General features: G+C 38.6%; 1 protein-coding gene across 1 annotated transcript in view; it reads left to right on the forward strand.

The window, feature by feature from the left end:
* Positions 1-20156, forward strand: part of MCUB (mitochondrial calcium uniporter dominant negative beta subunit) — a 25921-nt gene that overhangs the window by 4615 nt on the left and 1150 nt on the right. Inside the window, exons 3-6 of the mRNA XM_012810349.1 lie at positions 1022-1126; positions 16306-16466; positions 18478-18681; positions 19288-19404. Coding sequence (XP_012665803.1) covers positions 1022-1126; positions 16306-16466; positions 18478-18681; positions 19288-19404 — 587 coding nt within the window. The remainder of the gene's footprint in view (positions 1-1021; positions 1127-16305; positions 16467-18477; positions 18682-19287; positions 19405-20156) is intronic.

A 20156-nucleotide genomic window follows, 5' to 3' on the forward strand; every position in this document is an offset into this window, starting at 1 on the left:
ATTTATATATATAAATAACAAAAACAGGGCTTTATGAGAAGCTGTGCAAATCACATTACAGTTAAATTTCCAAGATATTTTCTTCTGAAACATTTTTATATTTGAAATTACTACTAGAATCTCTTCTACCTCTCTCTACCTCCCCACAAAATAACCCATACAAATGAAAATTTATTTCTTGGTCTTAATTATGTTCATTCCTACTCCTGCCATCCCACCTCCTTGAGTTTTTGCCTCTTTTCATTTATCCCAAGCTAGAAAGGGAGATGAGCCTATGTAGTGGCAGCATGGTGTACATAAGTCAATCACCTTTAGTAATTAAAAGTAACAGGGCAGTGCCTGTGGCTCAAAGGAGTAGGGCGCTGGCCCCATATACCGGAGATGGCGCGTTCAAACCCAGCCCCAGCCAAAAACTGTAAAAAAAAAAAAAAAAGTAACAGAAACACAGGCTTCTTAAAATGTTACTACATATATGCCTACATGTACCATGGGCCTTGGCTTTGAGCAACAGAAATGGACTCTGGCTAAACAGAGGAGTGTGTCCACAGGCTGTCATATTGGAAGTGACAGAAGCCAAGCTTGGAAGAGGGCAGAAACTGGGAGAGGACAGGGGCAGAGACCAGGTTAGCCCAAGGGCCACCAGATGGGCTTTGTTGCTGACACTCTCACCCCACCTGAAACATTGTCCTGCTTTGCTCTGAAGGGTTCTCACCACTCCTGAATCTTTGAATGACGTTATGGTCATGCAGTTACACTTTTACTGGGGGCATTAGCCTGGATTCCAGCCCAGCTAACAGAAAGTGGGAAAGGGTGCCTGACTGTTCCATTTGGTTCAGTGAAATGGGGGTGTATGTGTGTAAATGACCAAAGAAGATTCCTTTTGATGGGAATGGTATTTGGGTTGGGGGCCCCCCTAAAAGTAAGTGTATTACAAAGACGAGTTAGTAACTTTCTGAGTTGAAAAATGGTTCTTACTGTTTTAAACAAAGACATATTTTTGCATTATATTTTTTTCTTTCAGATGGCAGTGAGATTCCACCTTCAACCTTGATGGATATTTTGCTAATGAATGATTTTAAACTTGTCATTAATAAAATAGTGTATGATGTACAGTGCCCCAAGAAAGGTAAGAAACACAGCTACCCAACTATCTTTTTTACCTTTAGCTGTGAGGTGTTTATAGGGAACAAAGTTTATCTTAAGAATTCTTATCAATTGATCAAATGACCAAGAAGGCTTTGGAGAACTGATGTTTAAGCTTTTCTACCAGGAGTGTAAGTGATCAGTAGAAGTTGCCTAGCAGGGTTTTAATCTCATATGCTCTTTTTAGACTCTTAAGACTTCACTTTAGGTTCTAAATACTTAATCTGACATTATTGGGTTAAGAGGTAAGTCTGAAAATCATGAATTCGGGCATATATCATTGTGTAGCTCTTAATGCTTAAAAAAAAAAAAAAAAAAACCTTTGCTTTTTAAGGCAGTTTTAGCTTCATAGCAAAATTGAGCAGAAACTACAGAGTTCCCATATACATTCTGCCCGCTACCTCCCCTGCTATCAGTATTCCATACCAGACTGTTATATATGTTATAGTTGATGACTGTACATTGATATTATCATTGAAAGCTCATAGTTCACATTAGGGTTCTCTGTTTGTGTTGGATTATCCTGTGGGTTGTGACAAATGGAGAATGACATGTATCCACCATTATAGCAGTCCTTGAATGACATCCTTCAATGTTCTAATGTTGATGAGAAAAAAAATCAATTCTCAGCCAAGGCCACTATCTTTGTGGAATTTGTATGATCTTCCTGTGTCTGCAGGTTTTCTCCAGTTTCCTCCCTCATCCCAAAGCTGTGCACGTGAGATGAATGGGCATGTCTACATTGTCCCGTCTGAGTGTATGCAGGTGTGAATGCACCCTGCAATGGAATGGCATCCTGTCTGGGTTGGTTCTTGCCCTGGGCTCTGGGCTGCCAGATAGACTGGTCACCCACAACACAGAACTGAATAAGCAGGTTGGAAGATGAATCAATGAATGAGTACAAATTATTATAAAATAAAAATTCGTAAAGTCCACAATAATCATAAAAATGCCTGACAAACAATGCAGTAGGAGAACATTCAGCAAACCTACCAGATTTATTATTGTTAGTTTTTGAACTGTTGGAAAAAGGTAATCCTTACAGTTTTTACTTTGCAAACGTTTATTGCTTGACTTAACCCACCCCCACAACTGCTGTCATTCACTGATTCACCAAAAATTAGAGAAATAATTATCTTACTTGTTTTTATTAATATTTCTTAAATGAATGTGTAGCTCACATATTTTTTAGTGTTTAATGTTAGGAGTATTTGGGGTCTTTATTTAGAAGTTTGGTGGTGTTTTTGTGACCAGAAATGTGCTGTAGGAATTCAACTCTTGTTTATGTCAATTAACATGTGGTAAAATTGGGTTCATCATAAGTTACTTTGCTTTCAGTTGTGGTTTACAAGAACCTATCCAGGACATTAAATGTGAACTTAGTGTATTATACAGACGGTTTGTTTGCTCTATAAATCCTTTATGCTCTACCTATTCATCCTTTCCTTCTTCCCAACCATTAATCTTTTTATGGACTCTGTAGTTTTGCCATTTCCAGGATGCCATGTAGTTAGAATCATACTGTATACAATTGTCCTTTGGTATCTGTGGGGGATTTGTTCCAGGACCTCTTGTGGATACCAAAATCCAAGGATGCTCAAGTCTCTGATATCCACCATACTTTAAATCACTTCTAGATTATTTATAATACATAATGCAATGTAAATGTTATATAAATGGTTTTATGCTGTATTTTTAATTTTTTATTGTATTTTTAAAATTTTAAAATATTATGGGTGTACAAGTGTTTTTGGAGATGAGCACACATGTGCACAGAGGGAGGAAAAACTCAGAAGAAATCAAGTACAGTATTGCCCCAGGAATCCGAATGCCACAGAACTCCAACAATTTAAGAATTCAAACAAAAAATTTGAGCAAATTTTGCCTAAAATCTGACTGCTGCTTTGGAATCCAGATGCCCAGCAGGTTGTTCCTTTGTTTTTGTGTGTTCATTTCCCCAGCCCTTGGGCTTCCCATATGCTTTGTCATTCAGTTGGTAGTGAAAGCATCTTGTGTGATTTTTGCTGCTGATTTTATGCTTTATGCCTGTTTTATGTTTTTTTTTATACAATAACAACTAAGTGTATTCACCATGGGTCCTAAAAAGTGCAATGAGGAAAATAAGAGAGGAAAGCTGTTAGAGCTATAATTGAAGTTAAAAAGATCTTATCTCTAAGCATGAAAGTGGTACACATGTAGCTGATCTCCCCTCTATGTTTTGGGATGCCTAAATTGACTATTTATATGATTTTTAAAAATTAAGAAGCTAACAAAGCAGCTGATGTGGCAAAAAGGGTTACAATGACGACCTCTAGGAGATTGAAAGTATGTAAGAGAAGGAAAAACTCTTCTTAGTTTGGATTAATGAAAACAGCTGGCTGGTGATTTGATTTCTGAGACGATAATTGTGAGAAATCCACAATGATTTAGTGAAGGGCATGCATGATACTAGTGCTCAGAAGAAGGAATCTAAAGCCAGGAGGGGGTAGTTCCAGAACTTTAAGAAAAAGACAGTTATCCATAGTGTTGTTATGCCTGGAGAGGCTGCCAGTTCTAATCTGGAAGCAGCAGAAAAGTTTGTAAAGCAGTTTAAGGACTTTGTGAACAGTGAGGGATATGTTTCAAACCAAGTGCTCAATTTTGACAGAACAGGCCTTTGTATTTTTAGGCTTTTATATTTTTAATTTTATTGATTTACATTTTTATTTAAGTACTATTATTTGTTAATATTTTACTTTAAAATCCAGTATATTTACTGTTAGAATCATTTTGAAAGTTCAAGTTGGTAGGACCCAAGAACAGATTAATCCAGTTTCTGTCGTTTTAAAGGGGGAAAAATGTCTTGGAACTTGAATGGGGTTTGGGAATAGATTAAGTTCCAATTCCAAGGTATCATTGTAGGGGGGATGGAGGAGTAAGGAGTGGGCAAAAACCTATGTAATAGGTATGATGAATGCTCTGTGGGTGATGGATACACTTAGAACCTTGACTCAAGCAAGGTTCTAATTTGTACCCCTGTAATACTTTGAAATAATAATACATGGAATACAGTGCCCAGCTATTTTTTAGAGACAGGACTTCACTCTTGCTCAGGCTGGTCTCTTGAACTCATGAGCTTAGGCAATCCACCTACCTCAGCCTCCCAGAGTGCTAGAATTACAGGTATGAGCCACTGCACAGGGCCTGAAATTTTTTATTGAATTTTTTTCCTGAATATTTTCAACCTCTGGTTGGTTAAGTCCATAGATATGGAATGCACAGATACAGAGGGCTGATTGTATAGCTATTTCAGGTTAGTGTCATTCACTTAGTAATGTGCATTCTACACATTCTAAACATTCTACACATTCTACACATTCTAAAGTGTTCTCCTACATATTTTCTTTTTCTTTTTTTGAGACAGAGCCTCAAGCTGTCCCCCCTGGGTAGAGTGCTGTGGCATCACAGCTCACAGCAACCTCTAACTCCTGGGTTCAAGCGAGTCTCCTGCCTCCGCCTCCCAAGTAGCTGGGACCACAGGCGCCCGCCACAACGCCTGGCTATTTTTTGGTTGCAGCCGTCATTGTTATTTGGTGGGCCTGGGCTGGATTCGAACCCGCCACCTTAGGTGTATATGGCTGGTGCCTTAGCCACTTGAGCCACAGGCGCCGAGCCTCTTTTACACATTTTCAAGGCTTTTTCACTCATTTCTTTTTAGTGCTGAATAATAGTTCATTGTCTACATGTACTACATTTTATTTATTCATTCGCCTACTGAAGGACATCTGGGATGCTTCCAAGTTTGGGCAATTATGAATAAAGCTGCCATAAACATTCATGTGCAGGTTTTCCTGTGATTTTCAACTCATTAGGATAAATACTAAGGAGCATGATTGCTATATCATATGGTGAGAGTATTTAGTTTTGTGAAAAACTGCCAAGCTGTCTTCCAGAGTAGCTGTACCATTTTGCATTCCCATCAGCAAAGAATGTGAATTACTATTGCCCTACATTCTTGCCAGCAATTAGTGATGTCAGTGTTTTGGATATTTGATGTTGTAATAGTAGGTATGTTATCTATTGTTGTTTTAATGGGCAATTTTCTTATTTTTTATTGTTTGGGATTCATTGAAGGTACAAAGAATTAGGTTATACTGATTACATTAGTTAGGTAAATTCTCTCTTATAAGTATGTCATGCCCCTAAGAGATGTATTATACACTGTGACCCCCCCAGCCCCCTCCCACTTCCCCTCTCCTTGATCCCTCATTCCCCTACCCCCCACCATGTATTAGATCACCTATTGTCTTCATATTAGAATTGAGTACACTATTCTTGCTTCTCCATTCTTGTGATGCTTTACTAAGAAGATTGCATTACATGTGTCTCTTTTAATGGCTTAATAGTATTCCAAGGTATACATATACCACAGCTTGTTAATCCATTCTTGGATTGGTGAGCATTTAGGTTGCTGTAGTTTGGCAATTATAAATTGCACTACAATAAACAGTCTAGTGCATATGTCCTTATGATAAAATGATTTTTTTTAGGCTATTGTAGGCTAAAAAAAAGGTATAGGCTATTCTTATTGAGGTTAGGTGATATCTCAGGGTGATTTTGATTTGCATTTCTCTGATGATTAGGGACCATGAGCATTTTTTCATATATTTTTTAGCTATTCATTTATCTTTTTAAGAGAAGGTTATTTTTATCTTTCTTGCCCAGTGACATAAGGAATTGTTGGCTCTTTTTATGTTGATTATTTTGAGCTCTCTAGAGCCTAGTCCAGCTCACAGGTTTGAGACCAGTCTGAGCCAGAGCAAAACCTTGTCACAAAAAAAATAGCCAGGTGTTGGGGTGGGCACCTGTAGTCCTAGCTACTTGGGAGGCTGAGCCAAGAGAATTGCTTGAGCCCAGTAGTTTGAGGTTGATGTGAGCTGTGACGCCATGGCACTCTACCAAGGGTGACAAGGTGAGACTTTAAACCAACAAAGATAAAGAAAGATAAGGAAGGTCACTACATATTTGTCAAGGGAAATACCCAATATGAAGAGATCTTGATAATTAACATTTATGCACCCTGCCAGAATGCTCCTCAAGTTATAAAGCAGACCCTAATGGAGATGAACAACTTCATATCTACCTGCACTATAATAGTTGGAGATTTTAACACCCCTTTGACAGTTTGGGATAGATCCTCCAAGAAGAAACTAAACAAAGAAATATTAGACTTAAACCTGACCCTAGAACAAATGGACTTTACAGACCTCTACAGAACATTTCACCCTAATAAAACTGAATACACATTCTTCTCATTAGCCCATAGATCATCATCCAAAATGAGGACACAGGTCTAACCTCAGCAAATTTAAAAGAGCAGAAATTATTCCTTATATCTTCTTGGACCACCATGGAATAAAAGTTGAACTCAAGAGCAACAGGAATATTCATATTCAAACAAAGTCATGGAAACTAAATACTCTTAGCCTGAACGATAGGTGGATCAAAGACAAAATTAAGAAGGAAGTCACCAAATTTTTGGACAAAAAGATAATGAAGACACAAGTTATCAAAACCTGTGGTATGCTGCAAAGGAAGTCCTAAGAGGAATATTTATAGCATTAGAAGCCTTCATCAAGAAAACAGAAAGAGAGGAAGCCAACAACTTAATGGATCTTCTCAAGCAATTGCAAAAGAAAGAACATTCCAACCCCAAACCCAGCAGAAGAAAAGAAATAACCAAAATTAGGGCAGAATTAAATGAAATTGAAAACAAAAGAATCATTCAGAAGATCAACGAAACAAAAATTTGTTTTTTTGAAAAGATTAATAAAATTGATAAACCTTGACCAGTCTAGCCAGAAACAGAAAAGTATATCTCTAATATCATTTATCAGAAATGATAAAGGAGAAATAACAGATATTTCAGATATTAAAAAAATCCTCAGTGATTACTACAAAAAACATTATTCCCAGAAAGATGAAAATCTGAAGGAAATGAATCAATACCTGGAAGCACACACCTTCCTAGACTCAACCAGAAAGAATTAGAAATCTTGAATAGACCTATATCAATCACTGAAACAGCGTCAACAATACGAAATCTCCCAAAAAAGAAAAGTCTGGACCAGATGAGTTCATATTTGAATTCTATCAGATTTTTCAAGAGGAACTAGTACCTATGTTATACAACCTTTTCTAAAGCATAGAAAAAGAAGGAATACTTCCCAACACATTCTATGAAGCAAATATCACCCTGATACCCAAACCAGGAAAGGATCCAACAAAGAAAGAAAATTATAGACCAATATCATTAATGAATATTGATGCAAAAATATTCAATAAGATCTTAGCAAACAGAATTCAACACATCAAAAAAATCATATACCATGATCAAGTTGGTTTTATTCCAGCATTACAGCATTTATTCCAGCATTACATATGAAAATCTATAGAGATAATATATCACATAAAAAACAAAGACCATGTGATTTTCTCAGTTGATGCAGAAAAAGGTTTTGATAAGATCCAGCATCCTTTCATGATCAGAACACTTAAGAAATTAGGCATAGAAGGGACATTTCTTTAACTGATAGAGGCCATCTACAGGAAATCCACAGCCAATATCATATTGAATGGAGTAAAATCGAAAACATTTTCACTCAGATCAGGAACTAGGCAAGGATGCCCATTGTCTCCACTGCTCTTCAACATAGTAATGGAAGTTCTAGCCATCACAATCAGGCAAGAGAAGGGGATCAAGGGTATTCAGATAGGGTCAGAGGAGACCAAACTCTCACTTTTTGCTGATGATATGATCCTATACCTAGAAAATCCCAGGGACTCAACTACAAAACTCTAAGAAGTGATCGAGGAATACAGCAGAGTCTCAGGATACAAAATCAATACTTACAAATCAGTAGCTTTTATATATGCCAATAGTAGTGAAGCTGAAAATATAGTCAAGGACTCTATTCATTTTACAACAGTGCCAAAGAAGATGAAATATCTGATAATCTACCTAACAAAGGACGTGGAAGATCTCTATAAATACAATTATGAAACTCTGAGGAAAGAAATAGCTGAAGATATTAACAAATGGAAAAACATACCATGCTCATGGCCTGGAAGAATCAACATTGTTAAAATGTCCATACTACCCAAAACAATCCACAGATTTAATGCTATCCATGTTAAACCACTATTGTCATACTTTAAGGAGTTGGAAAAAATAGTGCTTCATTTTATATGGAATCAGAAAAAACCTTGAATAGCTAATACATTACTCAGAAATAAAAACAAATCAGGAGGTATCATGTTACCAGGCTTCAGGCTATACTATAAAATCTATAGTGATCAAAAGAGCATGGTCCTGGCACAAAAACAGAGAGGTAGATTCATGGAACAGAATAAAGAACCAAGAGATGAACTCAACTACTTATCATCATTTGATCTTTGAAAAGCCAATCAAAGATATTCAGCTGGGGGAAAGACTCCCTTTTTAACAAATGGTGCTGGGTGAACTGGCTGGCAACCTGTAGAAGACTAAAACTAGACCCCTACCTTTTACCATTAACAAAAATTGATTCTTATTGGATAAAAGATTTAAGACACGAAACTATAGAAATACTAAAAGAGAGTGTTGGGAAAACACTTGAATTAATTGGCATCAGAGAATATTTTATGAGGAGGACCCCCCCCCCGGCAATTGAAGCAACACCAAAAATGCATGACTGGGATTTGATCAAACTAAAAAGCTTTTGCACAGCCAAGAGCACAGTAAGTAAAGCAAACAGACAACCTTCAGGATGGGAAAAGATTTTTGCAGACAAAGGTCTGATAACTGGAATCCACAGAGAACTCAAAATAATCACTAAGTAAAGAACAAATAGCTCTCTCTCTCCCTGCGTTCCCTGTCTCTCCCTCTCCCTCCCTCTTTCTCCAAGAAATAAAAAATAAAGAACAAATAACTCCATTTCTGTGTGGGCAAGAGACTTGAACAGAAGCTTCTCTGATGAAGACAGGAGCATGGCCTACAAACACATGACAAGATTCTCATCATCTTTAATCATCAGAGAAATGCAAATCAAAACCACTTTGAGATATAATCTAACTCCAGTAAGATTAGACAACATAACAAAATCCCCAAACTACAGATGTTGGCGTGGATGCAGAGAGAGGAAACACTTCTTCACTGCTGGTGGGAATGCAAGCTAATACAACCTTTTTGGAAAGAAGTTTGGAGAATACTCAAGAAACTAAAAGTAGACCTACTGTTTGATCCTGTAATTCCTCTCCTAAGTATATACCCAGATAATGAAAAGTTACTTTACAGCAAAGACATTTGCACCAGAATGTTTATTGCGGCCCAATTCATAATCGCCAAGTCCTGGAAACAGCCCAAGTGCCCACTGACCCATGAATGGATTAACAAATTGTGGTTATGTGTACACCATGGAATACTATGCAGCCATAAAAAAGAATGGAGACTTCACATCTTTAATGTTTACCTGGACAGAGCAGGAACATACTCTTCTTAGTAAAGTATCTCAAGAATGGAAAAAAAAGTATCCAGTATATCCAGTGCTACTTATGAAATCAGTATAATCACACATTCATACAAATAGTAAAACATAACTATAGTCCAGAAAGTAGAAGGGAAGAGGAGAGAGAGGCAAGGTGGGAAGAGTGAGGGTATTTGGGGGGACCTCACCTAATGTGCATAATGCAGTGGTACATTTCAAAACTAGTAAGAAAAGAGTATAATTGTGATGGATGTGTTAATCAGTTCAATGTAAGCATTTCACATTGTGTATCAAATCAGTACACTGAACCCCATAAATGCAGCAGTGTATACAGTTATGATTTAAAAAAACAAAAGAAATAGAAATCAATAAATGAGGCTAAAATACCATAACCAGAAAATACAGGAGTCCTTGCTTTTGATGAAAGTAAAAATGGAAGTTAAGAATAAAACCAACCACATTAGCAAAAAATGAAACATATCAAAACAAAACAAAAAACCTCTAACAGCCAAAAATAGCAGCAACCTTAGCAACAAAGAGAAGGAAAAAAAAATACAACAAAGAATGTTCGCAGCTACAGCGGTGCTGCAGTCCCTGTCTAACACCAGTGCTGCCTCTAGCTCCCCAAGCTCCAGCCAAAGGAGAAGGGGGGTAAGTAAGGAGATAAAAAAAAATACAACAAAAAAGTATGTGTGTGTATCTATACACACACACATATAAAATATATGTATACACACAGAGACATATTTGTATAGTAGAAGGGACCAACTTGAATAAGAATGACTATGTATGTATGTATGTATGTTGCAATATACTGCCGGGACACCAGGTGGCACTGCTTTTTTTTCTTGTTTTTTTTTTTTTTTTTTTTTTTTTGAGATGGAAACACAGCTGGCAATCTCTCTCTAGTTCCCAGGCATGGTCCTGTTTCCCAACTTAGTTGTCTGTGGTGATTGCTTGATTGTTTCCTCAGCATTCAGACCCTGCCTAATTGGGATCCTAAAGCTCTCTAGAATCCTTCAGAGGCAGTTCTCACAATGCCCCTAACAACAGTTCCTCAGGGATACTGGAGACCCTGAGCCTATCCCAAGAGTAGCCGTCTAATCTCAGCAGGCTTAACTAAGATGGCTGTGCCTTAGGCCCCCAGTAAGAGGCCCACCCTCACAGCCTTTCCCCAATGGCAGCCCCCTGGCTGTCTAGACCTTCCTTCCCAGTATGGTGGTCTCATCTGCCCACCAACTGCTGACAAATCCACTCCAAGCAGCCCTCATATCTGGTTGCTGTATACTGTTTGAGTCAGCCCACTCTTTAAGTCCATCCACTTAAGGCGCAGCTTCCCCCGAGAACCAAAAAGGCTCCCTCCCATCCTCGGACCTCCATGAAGGGCCACCTGTTCCTGCCAGCCCCCCAAAACTTGCCTAGTGTGTCAGATCTCCACTGCTCCAGATCACACGCTGTCTCCAGTACATCACCACCTTGCTGTGCACCCTGAGCCATGACTCTGGGTAAGGTCCCTGCACCAGGTGTGACTTGGTTCTCTTTCTTTCCCCAGTTGTAATAGGAAAGCTCAGCCAAATGATCCTTCTGGTCTGCCATCTTGCCACTTGGCAATTTTCTTTCTTTTTACTTTTTTTTTTTTTTTTTTTTTTTTGAGCCAGAGTCTCACTATGCCACTCTCACTACAGCTCACAGGAATTTCAAACTCTTGAGCTCAAGTGATTCTCTTGCCTCAGCCTCCTAAGTAGCTGGGAACACAGGCACCCACCACAAGGCCTGGCTATTTTTTTGTTGCAGTTGTCATTGTTTAGTTGGCCTGGGCTGGATTCAAACCCACCAGCCTAGGTGTATATGGCCGATGCTGTAACCACTGTACTATGGGTACTGTACCCTTTTTTTTTTCTTTTTATTTGAGACAGAGTCTCATTCTGTTGCTCAGGCTAGAGTGTCATGGCCTCAGCCTAGCTCATAGTAACCTCAAACTCTTAGGATCAAGCAATCCTTCTGCCTCAGGATCCTGAGTAGCTGGGACTACAGGTGGCTGCCATACACCAGGCTAATTTTTTCTATTTTTATTCTTCTAATTTTAATTTAATTTAATTTTGAGACAGAGTTTCACTTTGTCTTGATCGGTAGAGTGCCATAGCATCACAGCTAACAGCAATCTCCAGCTCTTGGGCTTAGACAATTCTCTTGCCTCAGCCTCACTAGTAGCTGGGACTACAGGCGCCTGCCACAACACCTGGCTATTTTTTTGTTGAAGTTTGGCTGGGGCTGGGTTTGAACCCGCCACCCTTGGTATATTGGGCTGATACTGGAATTTTGCTCTTCAGTAGGTTCTTGGTCTCGGTGATTCGAAGAATGAATCCGCAGACCACAGATCAGTGGTAAGACAGGATTTATTTACAGAAAAGAATACAGAAGTGCCAGAGCTCCTGGCAGAGAGAGAAAACTGGAGTTAGGAGAGAAAAGTGCTCTCTCTCCCTGTCTGTCTGTCTGTCTGTCAGCTCTTTGTCTAGGGGTATATATAGTGGCATGGGGCCCTTGATAGTTACATTTAGTGGGGATAGGTAGTTACATTTAGCTTGTCTGGGACAAGTCTGGGACATTGTGTTTGGGGCATGTCTGGCCCTTGGTAGTTACATTTAGCAAGAGTAGGTAGTTACATTTAGTGGGTCTGGGACATCTGTCTGGGAAATGTCTGGAACATGTCTGGGTTGCAGATGAATGGCTACAATTCCTTTTATTCCCAGGCCTAGGAAACGGTGACCCCCTGCCCACCCTCCAGCCTGCTGGTTCTGCTGCTTGCTGCTATTGCACCAACACTGCCAAGGTGGAGGCAGCCGGTCCATGCTCCCCAGCTCCACAAGCTGGCTGGGATACCACTTATCCTGCATCAGGGCCAGCACCCTACTCACTGAGCCACAGGTTCCACCCATTTTTTCTGTTTTTAGTAGAGACAGGGTCTCTCCTTTGCTCATGTTGGTCTCAAACTTCTGAGTTCAAGGTGTCCTCTTACCTCAGGCTCCAAGGGTGCTACGATTATAGGCATGAGCTATTATGCTTGGCCATTAATTTGCAGTTTTCTAATGACATATGATATTGAGCATCTTCTCATATGGTTATTTGCCATCTGTGTCTTCTCTGGTGAGATGTGTTTTCAGATCTTTTGCCCATTGTTAGATCAGGTTGTTCATTTTCTTTTGAGTATTAATGGTTTTGGTGTGTTTTAGATAACATTATTCTATCAGCTATGTCTTTTGCAAATCTTTTCTCCTAGGCTTTGGCTTTTTTTCTCACTCTCTTGATTTTGTCTTTCACAAGTTGAGGAAGTCCCCATCCATCTTCTCCAGGTTTAGTGAGTCTTCATCGTGAATGGGTTTTAGATTTTTGTCAAGTGGTTTTTGTGCATCTGTTGATATACTCTAAGGGGCAACACCTGAAGAAGCTTCATGGCTTCTTTTAACTTCATACAGTAAAATAAAAAGAGAGAAATGATTTAAAAGTAGAATTTACAGTCAAAAGTCAAACAGTGTAAAGATTTTGAAAAGTCTTCAACCCCAGAACTGTGGACCTACCAGTGTGTAATACCTCCAGCCTGGGAGAGCTTCAGGTATGAGATTTCAATGGGTGGAGCTCCTTGAGGACCCAACCCAGGCCCCAGTTTGTCCAAAAGTTGGCACATGGAGACATAGTATTCTGAGTGTTAGGATTTAAGATTTGTTTACCCTGTTGGGTTTTGGACCTATTTGGGACCAGATATCCTTTTTTCTTGCCTATTTTTTCTCCTTTTAGCAATGGAAATATCTATCCTAATGCCTGTCCCACCATCATATTTTGTCCCACCATTGAAGTAAATAACTTGTTTGATTTCACAGGCTTACAGCTGGAGAGGAGGTTTAGATTTAGATGAGACTGAGGGCTTGTGCTAACATCAACTCAAAAATTCAAGTTAGAACTTTTGGGGTTACTGGGATGGAGTGAATGTACTTTGCATGTGAGATGTACATGAATTTTGGGGGCAAGGGACAGAATGCTCATATTTTGGAAACTTGATGCCCAATGCAGAGCTACTGGAAGGTGGGACTTCTTAGAGATGTTTAGGTCATGAAGACCTCATGAATGGATTAATGCCATATTGTAGGAGTGTGTTTATTGTTGTGGGAGTGGGTTCCTTACAAAAAGACAGGTGTGGTCTTTTCTATCTCTCTCTTCTCTGTGTGATGCCTCCCATCATATTATGATATAGTAAGAAGGCCCTCACCATATGCCAGCTCCTTGATCTTGGACTTCCCACCTCAAGAACTATAGGAAATAAATTGCTATTCTCAGAAATACTCAGTCTGTGGTGTTTTGTTCCGGCAGCACAAAACAGACTAAGATAAGCAGTTACTTTAGAAAGCATGCCGTTATTGATATAGACTTTCTCAACCCTTTGAGGTGTAAATCTTCTATCATCCAGACTTCTCAAGGACTTGAAAGTCTCTTTTTGGAAAATGGAAGAGGACTTAACTCTCACTCTCAGTCAATGGGTACCCTGCTTTGACTTATGTTTCTGCATCGTGTCATAGGATATTCCTCCTCTAGATAAAGGCCACAAACCCAGGTGGCTGGATCACATTAACCAATTGCTTCCCATTTTTTGTAAATTTTTCATTTCCCCAACTCTGTTTAAGTTCTGTTCTCCCTCCCTCTTCCCTCATTTTCCCTTTAAAACACCCAGTCACCTCTGCACAAACTATTGCACCTCTTCCCTATGCAATAATTTTTTTTTTGGTTTGTTTTTTTATTGAGATGGAATCTCACTTTGTCACCCTCTGTAGAGTGCTGTGGCTTCATAGCTCATAGCAACCTCAAACTCTTGAGCTCAAGCGATCCTCTTGCCTCAGCCTCCCTAGTAGCTGGGACTACAGGTGCCCACCACAATGCCTGGCTATTTTTTGTTTGTTTGTTTAGCAGACCTGGGCCAAGTTTGAACCTTGAACCCACCAGCCCTGGTGCATATGGCCAGGTCCCTAACCACCTGCAATAGTTATTAATAAATTTATCCTTACTGCTTTAGTATCTTGGGTGGTTCCCCATGTATGCCTTTTTTCTGTATATAGATCTTTTAAATTTCAATACATTTTTCATGGTCACAAAAGAACTCTGACTGAAATTCTACAGATCTAAAAAGCCAAAGCCGTAGTTTTTCACCCCTCCATAGCAGCCTTAGCCTTAAAGACACAACAGAGTCTTAACGAATGGGATGAGAATGTAATAAAAATAACTTCAGGACTACTGGCACGAACTGGAAAATCACTAGGCTGATACTCTGGGATCATGCATCTCTGTCCTTGACTGTTTGCTTGCTGTCTGGTAGGAAGGTTCATTCTTCTCTTCCTCTCACCTCATCCTCCTCCCCAAGGTTCTCTTAAGACGATGGTGAGCAGCTATAACTCTCGGAAAGGTTATCATAACAGCTTACTTTCATGTGGATTTACAAACCCACTGAGGAGGAAGGATGAGAGAAATCCATAATCAAACAACTTGTGTTGAAAAGTTTGAAATTTTAACTCCTCTAGAGATTGAAAAAATAATTTTCCCGCTACCCTTAGTTCTTAGCTGGGATGGACCCCTGTAACAAAAGACAGATTAACAAGAGAAAAACAAACAGTCTATATTTTATATCATGGAAGATATCCAGGGAAGGAGTAATTCTCAAAGAGATGACCTAGAACTCTGGCTGATGGAGCATCTTCAACCCAGAACAATACATTTCTGGAGAAGTGACAAGACAAGGGAAAAAGACCTTTAATCTCTAAATTTGTGGGAAGGCAATAAGCTAGTTAATGGTAGATAAAAGCAAGTGAAGTTTGTTATGTATTATGGTGTCATCTCCAGGCTGACAGGGGGCTGGTGATCAACCTTTGTTGTTTCTGGTGGGGAGGCCTTTGTAAATTTGCATCCTGCTTTTTTATCTGCTTCTTCTCAGTTGTTTTCAGCGCTAAATAATCCTTATGCCAGATTGGCATATTTTTGGTGGCATATTCTGATCACCTACATAACCTCCACCTACTTTTTTTTTTCTAAAACAAATGTGTGAATAAACTGCTTTTTAAATTTACCCTTTTGTTGTTTATTATGACTTTCCTTGTTGGAAAGAACATACATTTGAACTGCTTTTCAATTGTATGTTATACAGTTGTTTTGTACCAGTTTCCTTCCTCTGTGGATTCTAAAATAATTTTTGGAAAAAAAAATGGGAGTAAGGAGAGGGATCTTAGGTTGAACATATAAAAGGGAATCCATAAACTAATGTGTTACAAGCTAAGGTCAGGCTTTCACCTGCATTCTGGTAGATGGATAGTCCTCTTTTTTCTCTATGCATATTGTCAAAGAAACAGTAAAAGTCACATTATAGAAGAAGAAAAACAAAACAAAAAAATAATGAATTTTAAACCTGCTACCTGGTAAGCCAACATTACAGATTGTCTTTATGTGAGCAAACCTAATGGAGTTACCTGAAATAGGAACGAAGGCCAATTCCAAATGCTTCCCTATGGGTCGGGAGTGCACGGTGGCCAGTCTTGGGGAACCCAGATTTGCTTCCCTGAATTTACATCCTTCCCTGTAAAAGCAATGTGTGACCACCTTATGTTTCGTTTGTGTCTTTTCTCAGAAAACTCGACTAATGAACATGCTGTTGAAATGGAAAATGTGAAATCCTTGGTTCATAGTCTGTTTACAGTCTTGCATTTAGAAGAGTCTCAGAAAAAGAGAGAGCATGATTTACTGAAGAAAATTGATCACCTGAAGGGACAGTTGCAGCCCCTTGAACAGGTTAGGAAGCATCATAGTTGAGTCTGTTTGAAAATAATAACTAGTATTTATTGAGTTCTCCTCACATGAACATTTTTCTGAATGTTTTATATGTTTATTTCCTCCTTTAATCCTCAAAAAAAAAATCTATGTAATCTATGAGTTCAGTACAATTATTGTCTCATTTTTTTATATAAGTAAACTGAACAACAAAAATCGATAGTTAATATATGGTCGATACCCTGAACTTGAACTCAGATGGTCTGACTCCAGAGCTGCCATCTTAAATTCTGTGTTATACATCTTCTCCATGAATCAGTTATAATGTGTCTGTAAGTAACTTTAGAACTAGATGGGATTCAACACCTGGAGTTCTATCTCAGTTTCTTTTCTAGAGAATATGTCCAGGGACCCTGCTGTGTTTAACAGAATGGTTGGTAGTGGCTTTTTAACACCTAAAGTTAAGCAATGGTATAAAAAATAACTTGAGTGGGGCTGGGTGAATCTGTTTGTTTTAAGGGAAGAAATCCATTCTTTAATCCGATAATTCCATTAGTGACAGAAGGTTTATGTGTATCTTTGAAAATGAACAGAAAGTTTTAATAGTGATTACCTCTGAGGGTATTTGGAGGATGACAGAGGGACTTTTTGGTTTTGTTTTTAGTTTGTTTACCATTTTAATTTTTTCTATACTTCAAAAAATTTCCACATATTTACTTGGATTCAAATTTTAAAATCTAAAAAGTTTTCCTGCCAACCTTTCCTCCAAGTTACTATATCTCCCATACCTATAAATCATTTCAGACTTTCTTTATCTGTGTACAGATACAAATATATTCTGTATTTTGTACATATATTTTGTTCACTTTCTTAGAAAAGGAAGCACACTATTATGCATGTACTGTTCTTTTTTTTTTCTTTTTTTTGAGACAGAGCCTCAAGCTGTCCCCCTGGGTAGAGTGCCGTGGCATTACAGCTCACAGCAACCTCCAACTCCTGGGCTCAAGCGAGTCTCCTGCCTCCGCCTCCCAAGTAGCTGGGACCACAGGCGCCCGCCACAACACCTGGCTCTTTTTTTGGTTGCAGCCATCATTGTTGTTTGGCGGGCCCAGGCTGGATTCAAACCCGCCACCTTAGGTGTATGTGGCTGGTACCTTAGCCACTTGACCCACAGGTACCGAGCTAGCATGTACTGTTCTTATCTTTTTTCACTAATAGTGTATCATGGAAACCTCTCTATATGGCTACAGAGAGCTTCCTCATTGCAGTTACATAATTTCTTGAGGGGCAGGATATCTATAATATCTTGATGGATTATTTTGGTCTTTTGCTATTAAGAATTAATCTGTAATGAATCGTATGTGGAAGTGAACTTGTAGGATGAATTCCTAGAAGTGGAATTGTTAGCTCAAAAAAACAGGCCTCTAATTTTAGTTAGATTTCAGAGGGTGACTTCTGACATTTTCATTGTATACCTTTTTTTTTTTATTGAGACAGAGTCTCAATGTTGCCCCATGCTAGAGTGTTGTGGGTGTCATAGCTCACAGCAACCCCAAACTCCTGGGGTCAAACAATCCTCTTGGCCTCATCCTCCTGAGTAGCTGGGACTATAGGCAACTGTCACAATTTCTGGTTCATTTGCTGTTTTTAGTAGAGACAGGGGTCTCATTCTTGCTCAGGCTGGTCTCAAACTCCTGAGTTCAAGCGATCCTCCTGCCTCAGCCTCCCAGAGTGCTAGGAATACAGGTGGGAGCCAGCAAGCCCAGCCTCATTGTATACCTTTTTATACTACTTACTTCGCCCCCCCCCCATAGGCAGTTGGTATCTTTATAATTTTAAAAAGATTTATTATTGAGATGATTTGGAAACAAGTAATTACTCATTAATATCTGTTTTATAAATTGTTATTGACATATATCAGACCTCTTCGAAGTAATGCACACCTGTTCATATGTTCCTTTTCTTCTTGCTTTTTTCCCCTTGAAGTTAATGTCCTTGTAAATTGAATTTACAGTTTTTCATTCCCCCTCAGGTGAAAGCTAGAATCGAAGCTCGCTCAGAAATCAAAACTAGCGGACTCCTGTGGGCTGGATTAGCACTGCTGTCCGTTCAGGGTGGGGCACTGGCCTGGTTCACTTGGTGGGTGTACTCCTGGGATATCATGGAACCTGTCACATACTTCATCACATTCGCAAATTCCATGGCCTTTTTTGCCTACTTTTTAGTCACTCGACAGGTGAGTCATTTGTTAGAAAATGGTAATTTAAAACATCTTTGCAAAGAATTCTTTAACCAAGGCATGCAATGAGCAATAAAGCCTTTTAATTTACTGAGTTACCACCATCTGGGTTTTTATAAGCTGGTAAATTTTTTATTATTTTCACAAAGCTGGATGGAGACTTAACATACAACACAGAGGAATTATATGTAGCCTCTATAAGGAAATAATTAATATAATCCACAAATTCCTCCATTAGGATAAAAGTCAAATTTATGTTCTACATGCCTTCATTTATAAAGAAAACTAAAACTGTATTGCAAAACACCCCATAACTTAAGCCTTTTCTCATGGTTGTTTTGCCCCAAATCTCCCTTTTCCTTTCCCCCCCTTTTCCCCAATGTGTATAATTTATCTTCCCAGCCTCCTTGCTTTTGAAAGGAGCAACAAATCTCAAATGAGACTATTTAACTTATGTTGGCTTATGCTTGCTCTGATGGCCACTGCAAATACTTTATTAATTCATCTGCCTGTTTTTGCTTTGATGTTGCTAAAGCAAGTATTTTTCCTGCAGAGGGATTATGTTCACTCAAAATTTACATGCTTTTCTTTTTTCCCCTAAAGGATTATAGTTACTCAGCAGCTAAGAGGAGGCAGATTCTTCAGTTCTTCCACAAGAGATCAAAGCAACAGCATTTTGATGTGGAACAATATAACAAGTTAAAAGAAGACCTTACTAAGGTATCTTAGTTTTGCCCCAAATCTCCTTTTTCCTTTTCCCCCGAGCTAGCTCTATGTCCTATAGCTGGTTTTGTTTGGAAGACAGAACTGAGTGTCAGGGAAATACAACTGGTGGCTCATCCTCACAGGTTAAATCTTAGCCCTAGCTAAATTTCTGTGTCTTGTGAGACTGGTGAAATAGTTGACATGTCTGATATTAATTTCATATCCTATAGTTTTATTCTTATTTTCTGTATTCTTCATGGGGATAGCTTTAAATATATCTGAAGATGTCTTAAATAACTCTGACATAGTAAAATAAAAGTTTTCACTAAAAATCTATTTCTAAGCAAAAAATAGAATTTGAAGAAGATGAACATAGTGGCAAGGAATTTAAAACTGTAAAGAGATGTATAAGTTTCTTTCCTTTAAAGATAGAAGAATCATGGCATTCCTCCTTGCCTCTTTTCCCCTTCTTTCAGATAAGGAAACAGGGTCACTAAGGTAAATACTGCTAGAAAGTGAGGGAACCATGGTACGAACCCTAAAATTTGACTTAGGAGCCTATCAATACTTTAACATACTTTATCACAATTTGTTTCTTAGGCAGCATTTATCTCTGGTCTCCCAGTTTACTAATTAACTTTGTTCAGATGGTGACTTCTCAGTGCATACATGGATTTTTTAATTTTTCATAGTAATTTTATAATAAAAAGATTATGGTAAAAAATATCTTTTGTTAGCTATACTTTCTAAACTGATCACCCACAAAA

The sequence above is a fragment of the Otolemur garnettii genome, unplaced genomic scaffold (assembly GCF_000181295.1).
Source record: "Otolemur garnettii isolate 467f Iridium unplaced genomic scaffold, OtoGar3 scaffold00129, whole genome shotgun sequence".
NCBI classification, from domain to species: domain Eukaryota; kingdom Metazoa; phylum Chordata; class Mammalia; order Primates; family Galagidae; genus Otolemur; species Otolemur garnettii.